This window comes from Sapajus apella, unplaced genomic scaffold, assembly GCF_009761245.1.
Source record: "Sapajus apella isolate SASKATOON/1434 unplaced genomic scaffold, GSC_monkey_1.0 scaffold126, whole genome shotgun sequence".
NCBI lineage: Eukaryota > Metazoa > Chordata > Mammalia > Primates > Cebidae > Sapajus > Sapajus apella.
The window spans coordinates 310,400-323,708 of NW_022437066.1; the positions used below are offsets into that span (position 1 = coordinate 310,400).

At 58.6% G+C, this 13,309-nt stretch overlaps 1 protein-coding gene across 15 annotated transcripts in view; it reads right to left on the reverse strand.

Moving 5' to 3' along the window:
• The window catches only part of CACNA1B (calcium voltage-gated channel subunit alpha1 B), a 237,163-nt gene extending 230,227 nt beyond the window's left edge, over positions 1-6,936 (reverse strand). For 12 of the 15 annotated variants that reach the window (XR_004263942.1, XM_032261876.1, XM_032261881.1 and 9 more), the window contains exons 1-3: positions 6,527-6,905; positions 5,606-5,711; positions 1,851-1,990 (exon numbers count right to left, since the gene is read on the reverse strand). Coding sequence is in view for 14 of the 15 variants with exons in the window: in XM_032261876.1 (XP_032117767.1) it covers positions 1,851-1,990; positions 5,606-5,711; positions 6,527-6,810 (530 nt within the window). In the remaining variant the exon portion in view is untranslated. Of the gene's footprint in view, positions 1-1,850; positions 1,991-5,605; positions 5,712-6,526 lie in introns of all 15 variants that reach the window. The other 3 variants (XM_032261885.1, XM_032261884.1, XM_032261882.1) reach the window with 2 other exon arrangements.
• Between the last annotated feature and the right edge of the window lie 6,373 nt (positions 6,937-13,309).

Consider the following 13,309-nt stretch of genomic DNA (forward strand, 5'->3'; position numbering starts at 1 on the left):
AAGGGGCAGGGGAGGAGGAGCAGCCCTGGGCGCCGTCTTTGTGCACTGGGAGATCCAGCGGTCCTGCCCAGGGCTTGGTGCGGCTCCTCCTGGCCTAGCGCCCACATACTCAGCACCATGGACAGTGCCCCCATGAGGCCAGGTCCTGCGGCCTCCACCCAGCTTCCACCCCACCGGCCTGCACCCCTCAACACTGTTTATACCCCAACAATTCATTACTTAAGGAGATGCTCGCTGCCCCCTCCTGGGTGCCCGCCCCAAGTGAAGCTCTAGGGACCCCTGAAAAATTAGACGCTGTTGTCTTCAGGGACTCGTGTCCACAGGGAGAGAGAGAGGTAAACAGCTACAATGATTCCGGGGCCACCTCCAGAAGTGCTCACTGGACATGGAAGCGCCCAGTCCTTTGGGGGCCATGCTCTCCACCAGCCACCTCCCACCCTAGCCCCCAACAGGCATCGCTAGTGGAATCGCAGACTCCCACAGGGCCTTCCATAAATTCTGCCACAGGACCATGCTGCAGAAAGGCACAGAAGCCACCCCAACACTGCTGGGCCCAGCACATCACAGACAGCTCTGGGGGCCAAGTCTTCCATGGGACCCCCCCAAGCTCAGTTCTGCAAACACTGCCCCCACCCAGCAGGGGCTGGCTCCAGGCTCAGGAGCAGGAGAGCAGATGGGGGCAGCACCCCAGGATCCAGCAAGCAATGTGGGGCTCCCTCCAAGGGCCTCACCCAAGAGCCCAGAGGCCATGTGGCTGACTGCTTCTTCCTCACACACACAGCCTTGGAGGCATGAGCTCCAGACTCAAGGACGTCTACAGCCTCCTCCTTCCTCCTCTGCCATCAGCCCAAACACCCCTGCATATGCCTTCCTGTACACCAGGTGCCTCAGGGCAGTCACCGGGTCAGGACAGGGCTCTGGAAGGAGAGCTCTCGCTTACTGTGGGGCCTGCTCCCTCCTCTTCCATCTGACGAGGCTCAGGAAGAGCAGACGGTGGTCCCTGGCCCAGCACAGAGCCTCTGAGACTGGAGTTGTGCTAACACGCTCTGTGGGGGCAGCTCCCCAGGTACTCATTCACTCCCCCAGCCACCTCTCTCCACACCAGAGCCACAGCAGCCCAGCCCAGCCTTCTGCCTGGCCGGCCAGAGAACCAGGAAAGAAGACAGCACAGTGCCCACTGCACAGGTTGGGAGCTGACACCCAGCAGGGTGGGGTGCAGAGCCCTGGGCCCGAGCCCCCACCCAGCCCCGCCTGGGTCCACTTTCTAGACCTCTGGTTATGCTGGGAATTGTGAGCTGTTGTTGCAGAAAGTGGCTGAGAGGAAACTGCCGAAGCACCTTCCTGGTGCTGGGAGCTGTGAAAGTGCTTGACACACACAGCCTCATCCCGGGCAGCGTGAGGGCTCCGAGGCGGACACCACAGCTTAGGGACAGAACTCAAAATGCCAAGTGCCCCTCCCAGACCACAGGCTTGGGTGACGCTGGACGTCCAGTCCTCCTCCTCCCTGGGAAACCCCTCACCTGGGCAACAAAGCTGCCTCCAGCAGGTACCATGCTGGCTCAGGCCAGCCATGGACACTGGTGGCCCCTGGCCTGTGGGCTCTGCAAGCCAGTGCCTCCTGTGGACAGGTCACTGTGACTCTCCCTTCAGCAAGAAATGCAGCACTGGCACCTCTGGGAGAAGCACCCCCATCCCACACAGGAAGACAAAACATTTTCTCACACTCATTCATCTCCAGCAGGGCCATGGGGGACCTCAGCGAGGAGACTGCAGTGCCCAGCCCCGCAGCACAACCGAGCTTCCGACAGCAAGCACCCGGCCACTCGGCCTCCCAGCCTCAGCCTGCCTACCCTGTGAGGACAACCACGAAGTCCATGACATTCCAGCCGTTCCGCAGGTAAGAGCCCTTGTGGAAGACAAAGCCCAGAGCGATGATTTTGATCCCTGCCTCGAAGCAAAAGATCCCGATGAAATAGGGCTCCGTGTCGTCCTAGGGGAAGCACAGAACAGAGGTCACCCTGGCCCCACCCGGTGCAGCGGCAGACAGATGGTCGGTGAGGACCCCACCCCACTGCGCGGTGGCCACAGCCCTCGTGAGGGTTTGACACACCTCGCCTTGTCCCCAATACCCTGCAGGTTCTCCAGAGTGCCATTCCCATCACTGAGCCTGCTTGCTGTCTGCACGTGTCCCCTAATGGGATGCACCACTGTTTACAACAGCAACGTCCCAGTCATGCTGGGGTCCCCTCATGCCTCCCACCCTGACATCTCTGCTCCTGCCCATGTCACAGTGGTGCCCCAGCCTCCCTGCTAGCACCACGCATGGGCCTTGCTTCAGGGAAGACAGTGATGTAACAGTACTAGTTATGGGTGCTTATCAAGTAGTTTTTTGTGTAGTAACTAGGGTGATCCTTTAACACCCCATGAGGTCATCCCCAATCCAACATGAGGGAGACAGAAAGCACAGAAATGCCCAAGACCCAGGCAGAGGCCACAGCAGCCTCTGGGTGGGAGCCTGGGCTCCAGCCCCTGCACACGGCTGCCTGGATACCGCTCGGGTTTTCTTGAACTGAGTTCAGGCCCTACTTATGCATTCGACATGCACCCAAATAACCAGAACATGCACATCTCAACAGAAAAAAAGAAAAACAGAAACAGAGAGCATAACCTCGGCCCTGAGGGTGCCAAGCGATGACCGCCACATTTGTGAGGACCCTGGAGGCAGCAAACCTGTCCAGGCCTGAGGCTGGGAGCCACCCTGGGCTCAAACCTCAGAGAGCCAAGCCTCCCAGAGGGTGTGGCACCTGCAGGCAGGGCTTCCGCAGCTGGATTTTGAGAAAGGGATCCAGGTGGAGGGAACAGTGCAGCAAAGGAATGAAGACAGCTGATCCTAGAAACATCCCTTTCCTGCACCCCAGGCTGAGCTCCATCCAACAGCCTCTGAGCACGAGACAGCCGGGCCAGGCCCTTCCAGTGCTGAGTTGGAGGCAGCAAACAGGGTAGAGATGGGGCTGTGTGGAGCTTGGGGAGACCCCAAAGACTCCTCATGAGCACACAGGTAGAGCTGGCAGGGAAGGCCCCTGGGCAAGGCAAGCCCCGGCGGGGAGGGGGTGGGCCGAAGGAGCCGCATGTGCAGGGCTGGCACGGGGGTGTCGGACACCTGCACCCCAGGGCTGCTGCCTTAGGAAGCAGGTGAAGGGGTAGGGAGAGAAGGTCAGCTTCAAAGACCTCCCCTGAGGGTTCACCCTCAGGATTGTGGAGGTCACAGGAGGAAGCAGCTGCTCTGCCCTGCCAAGGAGGGGCCTGGGCTGCCGCAGAGCAGCCAGGCAAGGTAAGCTTCAGAAGTTCCACAGCCTGTTCCTTCCTCCCCAGGAAGCCGGGCTCTCCAGGGCTCTCCCGCATCTGACTCCTGCCTTACTCAGCCTGGGCTTCTCCTGCCCTGTGGTGGAGCTGGCCCAAGGCTTGGCTGGCAGTGCCTGGTGGAAGCTGCCGGCACCCAAGGGTCCCTCGTGACCCGTGCTGACTCACAGTAGGGGATAAGGCCCATGCTCTTCCTGGCCTCAAGGCTTCTGGTCTAGTTTACTTAAGAGGGACCCCTTTTCCCAAGGTGTGAGGTTGCTGACCATCAGCCACAGGGGAACAGTGGGGCCCCAGCAGACAGAGATCTTCACAGAAAACTCCTGGATGGAAAAGGGAACAGGCCAGATGCACCCTCGGCTGGGGAGGAGTCCCCACCCTGAGCCCTCTCCTCACAGCTCTGCCCTGCCCAGCCCCAGGCTGAGGGCTGGCTTGGGTGGGAGGGATGGGTGTGCAGGCAGCTTGGTGTTGCACTGCAGGCTGGGGCCTGGCTCAAGGCAGGTCCAGAGTCAATGGGTTGGTGGGAAACAGCCCCTGGAGGCAGGGAGCCAGGGAGGCCCCACCGAGGGCCAGGCACCACCCAGCCCCGGCCAGCTCTGTGGGCAGCAGCACAGCCTCCCATCCATCCCAAGGGGCATTAATGGCTGGGCCTGCACACAGCACTGGGGTTGGCCAAGAGCTCCCCAGATCTCCAGGCTAGCCTAGAGCAGAAACATTCTGCAGTTTTCCCAACAGGTTAGCTGGCCACCCCTGACTCATGACCACAAAGCAAACCTTCCCACACCTGCGAGGCAGGAACTTGCATGGCTGGACATGTGCCACCTGACAAGGCAGGACAGCTTTATCCTCCCTGCCTCTACCCTGGCCTGGCCCCTGGGCCTGCCTCCCTCTAACTCTGGCCCTGCCAGGCTTCCTGTGGCTTGGCATTCGAGGCTCCCCACCTGAACCCTCAGTTTCCCCTCATGCTGACCCTCTTCTCTGGCCTCCAGAGTGGGCACTTGCCAGAGCAGGGCCCTACCAGGCTCCTGCCCAAGTCCCCCATAGGGACCATGACTCACACCTGCCTCATGGTGAGGCTGGGCTGTCCACACTCCTCCTCCCCACCCTGCCCCAACCCAGTCTCCACTGTGCGTTCCAGACTGTGCTCCATGAAGACCTCCTCACCTCGGCCACCCATCCCTCATCTTCTGGTGCCCCACCTCCAGAACAGGCTCCCTGTCTCCCCTTCCCCACCCCTGGGCCTGCAGTGGCCTGGGTTCAAGAGGAGTTCAGGTTCAAGGCTAAAGTCTGAATAGCCCTTGACTCAAGACACTGAGGGTGGAGGGTGGAAGCCAAGGCTCAAGGGAAGAGGGAGTAGCTCCTGACACCCCAGAGAGGCTGGACACCTCTGGCCCTGCACCCCCTGGGCCCACACTTGCTCTGCCTTCTGCCCACCCAGAAGTGCCAGTCTTTGGGTGCACTCAGAACCCAAACAAGGGGCCAGCCATGGGGAAGAGTGGGGGCTGGGGGACATGCCCTGACCTCAGTAACACTGCTCACCTCCAAAATGCCGCCGTTCCTCCAACCCAGTCCCTCCAAAGACCCCATGGAGCTGGCCTTCCACCCCGCCTCCTGTTGAGCCCACAGAGGCCTTGCCCTGGCACCCCGACTCACACAGGCTCTATGCTACGCCAGGGGCTACCACTGGGACCTCTTGGCCAAAATCTAGTGACGGGTAAAAATGATTCAGAATGTAAGAGAAGGAATGCGTCCCACAGGACAGGGAAGCCCCCAGAAGAAGGGGTTCCAAGCAGTTTCATACAAGACAACTTGGAGGGAGAGGCTCAGGGTTCCCACATCCAGGCCAAAGCCCGTCTCAGCCCAGCAGGGCACAGGTGACTCTCAGAGCCAACCTTCGGAAGAAACAAATACCCCTTCTCCCTTCCCCGCCCCAGGTTTAGAACCTGGGTTCCTGGATCAAGGTCTAGCGCTGCAAGCCAGAACTGGCCATTGAGGTGCAGGGATAGCTCTTGGCACAAGGCAGACCGCCCGGGGGCGAACGTGGCCCCGCCCAGGGTTGAGCTGGTGACCCCAGCTGCCCTAGCCCTCGAGGAAGGTGTTATCTGCCAGGTCTTCTTTTTCCTTCAGCAGAGAGGGACCCTGCCCAGACCACCCTGCCCGAGAAAGCTGTGCTCACGCACAGATCCCAAAAGAGAGTGGAGTCGAGGCCTCCCCACCACCCCGCCCTCCGGCCCAGCCCGGCACTCACCAGCCGCTCGGACATGGGCGTCTTGTCCCCGTCAGGGAGGTGCTGCTCCAGGGCCAGCACGATGCAGTTGGCGATGATGGTGGCCAGGATCATGTACTCGAACGGAGTGTGTGGGTTAAGGAGTGGCCGGGAGGCGCGGCAGGGAGGGAGACATGAGGCCGAGACCAGCAGCGCCCAGTGCAGCAGCCACCGCCAGGCTGTCTCCGGAGGAGCTGAGACCACTGGGTCCGGAGACCCCCTCGGGCAGACGCGGCCAGGTCTCCCTCACTTCCCGCCCCCATCCCTAGGGGCGGCCGCAGGCGGGGCCTCAGCAGTCTGGGCCGCCAGCCCCTCCGCACGCCCGAGCGGTCCTCAGCACCGCGGACAGCGCCTCCGCCCCGGCTCCGCCCGGCTCCGGCGCCCCGAGGGGAGGGGGCCGAGCGCCCTCAGGCGAGGCTGGAGGGGGACCCCGCGCAGGCGCACGCTGCTCCCTCGACACGCAGCACATGGACCTACACGGCACGTGAACATACATGTAGCCCGCATCGCGAGCGCACGCACGCGCAACGCCGGGCTCCGGCTCGGCCCGCACACGCAGGCACCTGCAGCCAGGCGCGCGCACGGCCGCGTCCCCTCGGCGCTCGCACCTGCACGGACGCGGCTTCGCCCTCGGTGCCCTCCAGGCTGGCCGCGCGCTGTGCACTGACCAGGCTCCCCAGGACCCGGCGTGCGTCGGGACGAGAGCGGGGCAGAGGGGCTCCGCCCCGCGCCCGCCGCACTCACGGAAACGCTCCCGCTCCCGCCGCTCCGAGGGGCCCGGGGCTCTCCGCCCCCTCCTCGCCCAGCGCGGCGTCTCCCGGCGCCTCCCCGGGTCGCGCCCTCCTGGCCACCGGGAAGATGGCCCCCGCCCCGGTCCCCGCCCGGCCCCGCCCGGCAGGATATGGCCACTCCGTGATGCGCTTCGCGTATTTGCGGACGACGTTGTCCTCGCTGAAGACGAAGAGCGAGCGGTTGACGGTGAAGCAGTTCTGCTTGACCGGGATGGGGTTGTACAGCGCCATGGTCCGCGCGCGCTGCGCGATCGACTGCTTGTAGAGGACCCGCTGGCCGGGCTGCAGCCCCCCGGGGCCCGGGCCCCCCGCCCCGCCGGCCCCGCCGCCCCGGGCCCGCTCCCCGCCGCCGGGACCCCCATAGCGGCCGCCCAGCTCGTCCCCGAAGCGGACCATGGCTCCCGGGCCCCGCGTGCATCCCCGGCCCAGCGGCCCCGGCAGGGAGGGCGCGGAGCAGCAGCGGAGCCGCCCGGACCGCAGCAAACCTCGCCCGGCCCCGCCGCCGCCGCCGCCGCCGCCGCCTCACCCGAGTCGGGGGCCCGCGCCACGCCCTATAAGGGGCCGGTCACGTGGCGCGCTCCGACCAATCCGCGCCGGCCCCGCCCACCGGCCGCGCCGGCCCCGCCCCGCGGCCGCCCCCGCCCCGCCCCGGCCCGTCGGGCTGCGCCTCCCGCGCGCGGCGCCTCCCACCCCCGGGCTGGGCCGGGCCCAGGAGCGGACGGGCCCGCGGGGCCCCGACGGCCGCTCCGCACCAGCCCGGGCGGTCCCCGGAGCGCGCTCTGCGGGCCCCGTCGCCCCTGGGCGCCCTCGAGCTCCGCAGACTCGGCCCAGTCTGGAGGCGCCACCAGCCGCGGGGCTGCAACCCGGAGCCGGGGCCAGGCCCAGGCCCGCCCGCCGCGTCCCGCCGGGTCCCCGCCTTCCCGCCCTCCGGGTGCGCTCGGCTCACGGCCTCGGGGCCCCGCGGACGCCCCTGTCGGGGCCCCCAGCCCGGGTGCGGGACCTCCCGTCTCCACCGGGGGCTGGCTTCGGAATCTGAGCTCGGAGAAGCCTCCGACCCCGCGCGGGCCACACCCGTGAGGGAACCCGTCACGGCCACCGCCGTCCCCGGGCCGCGCTGGGCGCCCGCCGCGGGCCGGGCCTGTCCCGGGCTCCCAGCTGCAGCCCCAGGTCCTCGCGGAGCTGACAGTTTCGTACAAAGCGCAGCACCCGCTTGGTGCAGGCCCGTGGCCCTCACAGCCTCCAGAAAGGCTGCCCCAGGGTCGTGGGAGACCTTCGGGAACAAGGGACCCTCTCGGACCCGAAGCTCGCAGGCCGCCGAGTGTAGGCGGAGGCCGTGTGAGCGCGAGGCGGTCCGCCCGGCTCCCGGCAGAGGCGCCTGGGCGTCTGAAGGGCCCCTCGGGCTGCCGCGTGGAGTGGGCTGCGGGAGGCTCGGCTGCTGCATCACTCACGAAGCATTCGGAGGCAACCCGCTTCCCAGCCAGCAGCGGCTCGCATGACGCCATTGAGGCCTCACTGAATGCGAAGCCACGATCTCTCCTCCCTCCAAAATCCCCGCATACGCTTCCTGCCCTCCTGCCTGTTGCCTCGTGGCCCAGGGTGGCTGCCATAGCACAAGGCCTCACACCCTTACACCAGCGTCTCAAACGCAAAGGAAGTGGCAGGTGTCCAAAGCATGTCCACTTTGTGTACCCGTTTACGATTTTCTTTTCTAACAAAGGAAAGCCTTCGCAGAGGCTCCCCTGCAAGCATCTCTTTAACCCCGTTAGGCCTCCCTGGGCCATGTGGCCAGCCCTGGCTTTAGAAGGGTGGGAAAGTGAACATGTGTCAAAGTGGACCAGGACCGCCAGCACACACTAGGTGGGCACATAGTTGCCCCAAACAAAATGAGGGTTCGCTTAGCTGGGAAGCAGGTGTGAAGGCCGTCGGGGAGGCTGCCAGCGGGGCTGTCAACAGAGATAAGTCGCAGCCCAATGAGATTTGGACGCAGTGCAGAGAGAGGTGGTGTGGTTCGAGCCAGCGGGCAGTGAGCAGTGCCTCTTTCTCTTGGAGCAGGTGTGTCCAGCATGAAATGTGGAGGAAAGATAGAAATCAAGGCTCTTCGTTTTTGGTTTCAGCGACTATGTCGATGAGGATGCCTTTTGCGAAGATGGGGAGGACGGTGGGAAGAGCTTGTTAGTCACAGGGTGGAAATTAAGCATTGCCTACTGGGCACAGAGGTGGAGATGCTCTGCAGGGGTGGGGTCTCTGAGGGAGGCCGCTGCTGCGTCTGGAGGCTGGGCTCGCCGTGGCCTCTCTGTCCTTCCCTGCTGTGCGGTGTGGCCTTCGAAGCCACGTCAGCCTGTTCCTTGACCTCTGGTTTCTGGTTATGGTAGGCCAACAGGAGCACCAAAGGCCCTTGAGGGAGGGAAAGAGCAAGGCCAAGGCGTCTACTCCTCTGACTTACTCCAGCCAGGTCACCGAGCGTTGCCTGTGCACCTCAACTGAAGCTCTGGCTGGGTCAGGCACCCACCACTCTCCTTTCTCTCTCTCCGGTTCCAGTTCCTGCCTGCTTCCCTTGTTCCCACCAGCGGAGGGTAGCATCATGCAGGCACGGTGGCTCCTGGCCCTTGGGACTTCCCCGTGCCCTGCACAGACTGTGGTAGATGGTCCCTTTGCGTGTCACCCTGCCTAACACATCACCACTGAGGAAGCGGCCACAGCAAGACAGCACACCAGCACTCCCCAAGAATGAAGGTGGTGAGGGCATGGGGGGTCAGGAGAGTGCCCTGTCCGGAGCCAAGGGAGGAGCACCTGTGGTCCACAGAGATGAGGACCATTCAGCAATGAGAGAGGGAAGACAGAGGTGCCCATCACCCGGACAGTACAATTCCACAGATAAGCAGCCTGAGTGAAGTAGATTGAAGAGAATGAGTTGTGAAGAAGTGCCCAGTGAGGAAGGGCATATAGCAGGTGTAGACAGAGAGCTTGTCCAGTGAGGAAGTGCCTACAGCAGGTGTAGACAGCTTGTCCAGTGAGGAGGTGCCTGCAGCAGGTGTAGACAGACAGCTTGTCCAGTGAGGAGGTGCCTGCAGCAAGTGTAGACAGACAGCTTGTCCAGTGAGGAGGTGCCTGCAGCAGGTGTAGACAGCTTGTCCAGTGAGGAGGTGCCTGCAGCAGGTGTAGACAGCTTGTCCAGTGAGGAGGTGCCTGCAGCAGGTGTAGACAGACAGCTTGTCCAGTGAGGAGGTGCCTGCAGCAGGTGTAGACAGACAGCTTGTCCAGTGAGGAGGTGCCTGCAGCAGGTGTAGACAGCTTGCTCAGTGAGGAGGTGCCTGCAGCAGGTGTAGACAGCTTGCTCAGTGAGGAGGTGCCTGCAGCAGGTGTAGACAGCTTGTCCAGTGAGGTAGGGAGCAGAGACAGGGAACAACAGAGAAGCAGCATTAAGGGAGGTTTTTATTGTTTTTTAAGGTAGGGGCTATTATTGGACTTTGTATGCTGATGCCAATGACTCAACAGAAAGAAAAATTGCTGATGCAAAAAAAGAATGTCTTGCCTGGTCCTGGCGAGAGGGCACAGGACTCAGGCAAGAGGGTACCAGGCTTGGACAGCTCACTCGAGGTCGCCATCACTGTCCAGAGTTTTGTGTTAACCGTTCTCTTTCTCTCTGTACATCTATGTGCAATATATTGTGCAGTTGTACGTGCTTTTGAAAGTCATTTCTTTTTTTTTTTTTCAAACACCGTCTCAATCTGTCGCCCAGGCTGGAGGGCAGTGGTGCCATCTCAGCTCACCAAAGCCTCTGCCTCCCTGGTGTTAACAATTCTCGCGCCTCAGTCTCTGAATAGCTGGGACTACAGGTGTGTACCACCACAAACGGCTAATTATTTTTTGTATATTAGTAGAGACAGGGTTTTACCATGTTGCCCAGGCTGGTCTCGAACTCCTGAGTTTAGGCAATCCACCTGCCTGGGCTTCCCAAAGTGTTGGGACTACAGTGTGAGCCGCTGCACCCAGCCCCATGCTTTTGAAATTCACACGAGAACTGAGTGGTTGCCTTCTGCTGCTGCAACACGCCTGTGTTGCTGCATGTAGCTGTTAATCTCTTGTTCTCACCACATACATCAGTCCATTGTGTGACAATTTATTGATCCATTCTACTTTGATGGAGATTTGTGCTGCTGTCCATTTCCTGCTATTTCAATTCTCCAGTGAGCATCTAATGTCGTTCTCCTGGTGCTTGGACAACAGCCTGCAGATCTAACCCGAGGAGAGGAATAGCCGGGCCATGGGACGTGGTCTCACCTTCACTGGGTGCTGCTAAATTAGGGCCCAGAGTGCGGTGCCAAGCATCCTGCAGCCCGCACAGACCCAGCCTGTTCGACCTCGCCCAGCGTTCTGTGTCACAGGCCTTCAGGCTTTTGTCAGTCTGGCAGTTATTTCTCGTGCCTCGCTCTGTTTTAATCTGTGCTTTCCTCCTTGCTAATGGAGCAGGGTATTTTCCTGCATTCATTGCTCATGCGCGTCTTCACCTTTGCCAAAGTCCCTGTTCCAATCTTCCATCCACTTTTCAACTTGGTCTGTCTCTCCTTCTGATTGACTTGTAGGAGTCCTTACATGTTCTGGGTACAAATCCTCCATCAGACGTGTGTCGCTGCAGTATCTTCTCTCATTCTGTGATTTGTCTTTGCTTATTCTGTGCTTCTTTTGATATGTAGAAGTTTCTCATTATACTGTAACCAAAATATATCCAGCTTTTCCCTATGTTTTGTGCTTTTTGAATCCTAAGAAATTCTTCCTTTGTTCATTGTTGTGAGAGATTCTTTGGAAGATTTGAGAATAGATTCTCCTATATTCTCCTCTAAAATTTGTGCAGCTTTGCTTTTTCTATTTTAAACCACTTGCAAATGATTTTTCTGTATGATGTGAGGCAGGTGCCATTTTCATCATCTTCATATAATTAAATTGTCATGACACCATTCACCGAAGGGCCCCAACTGTCTGCTCTCCGCTCTGCTCAGACGAGCTCCTCACCCTGCTCTGGGCCAGTACTCCCTGCACTGATTACAAACATGTTATTAAAAGGTTAATGCCTCCATAATGTTTTGAATTTTTTTTTTTCAGACAGGGTCTTGCTCTGTTGCCCACGCTGGAGTGCAGTGGCACAATCTCAGCTTACTGCAGTCTCACGAGCCTCACAAGCCTCCTACCTCACCACCATGCCTAGCTGATTTTTGGAATTTTTATAGAGCCAGGGTTTGGCTATGTTGCCCAGCCTGGTGTGGAACTCCTGAGCTCAGGTGATCTGCCCACCTGGGTCTCCCAAAGTGCTGGGATTATAGGTGTCAGCCACTGCCTTTGGCCAAATTTTTGCTATTCTTGATCCTTTATTTGCCCTTGTAATTTTTAGGATCAACTCATCAGGTTATATGCATGCACACAGTGGACATTTGACAGGAATTGTATAGAATCAATAGATCAATTTGGGGCAAATATACATTTTTGGTATTGAGGCTTTCAATCCATAAGCAATATATATGTATTATTAGGGTCATTGTTAGTTTATCTCATAAACTTTTATAATATTCTCTGTCAAGGTCCTGCACATTTATACTATGTTTATTTCCAAGTGTTTCATATTTTTCACACTATTATGAAGGATTCCATTTTTAAAGTTGTATTTTCTGTCACTCGTTTACAAACACAGTTGTTTTGTATGTTGATTTTATGTACAGCAGCATTTCTAAACTTCTTGATTGACTTTAATAACTTATTGTTACATTTCTCTATGTTTTCTGTATAGATATGTCAAAACAATGCTTTTTTAAAAATTATTATACCTTTTATTTCTGTTTCTTTTTCTTTTTTTTGAGGCAGAGTCTGGCTCTGCTGCGAGGCTGGAGTGCAGTGATGCGATCTCGGCTCCCTGCAACCTCTGCCTCCCGAGTTCCAGCAATTCCCCTGCCTCAGCCTCCCAAGTAGCTGGGACTACAGGTGCCCACCACCACGCCCAGCTAATTTTTGTGATTTTAGTAGAGACGAGGTTTCACTTTGTTGGCCAGGATGGTCTTGATTGCTTGACCTCGTGATCTGCCCTCCTCAGCCTCCTAAAGTGCTGGGGTTACAGCTGTGAGCCACCGCGCCCGGCCTGATTTCCTACCTTCCTGTGCTGGCTGAGATTTACTGTGCAAGTCAGTGCAACCACGTACAGAAGTGTGATCGTAGGGACTGTCCTGTTCCTCCTCTTAAATAAAATACATTCAACCTTTCACCATTACATATGATGCTCGTTACATTCTTTTATTTGTTTTTATTTTTAGTTTTTGAGACAGAGTCTTGCTCTGTCACCCAGGCTGTAGTGCAGTGGTGCAATCTCAGCTCACTGCAATCTCAACTTCCAGGGTTCAAGCAATTCTCCTGCTTCAGCTTCTCCAGTAGCTGGGATTACAGGTGTGCACCACCGTGCCCAGCTAATCTTTTTTTTTTTTTTTTTTTTTTGTATTTTTAGTAAAGACAAGGTTTCACCATGTTGGCCAGGCTGGCCTCGAACTCCTGATCTCAAGTGATCTGCCTGCCTTGACCTCCCAAAGAGCTGGGATTACAGGCATGAGCCCCCGTGCTTGGCCTGTTATGTTCTTTAAAAAAAAAAAGATACCCTTCATCAGGTCACAAAGTTCCCCTCTAGTCTTAATTTCTAGGAGTTTTTGTCATGAATAGCTGGTAAATTCTGTCAAATGCTTTTTTCCTGCATTGAAATGACCTTCTAATTTTTGTCCTGTGTGTTAAGGGAATGGGTTACATTAACTGATTTCCTGAAGTTAAACCAACCTGTCATTTCTGGGGAAAGTCAAACACGATCGTGATTTAGTACCATCTCTGCATATGACTCAGATCTGGTTTACCAATAACTTGTCCAGAC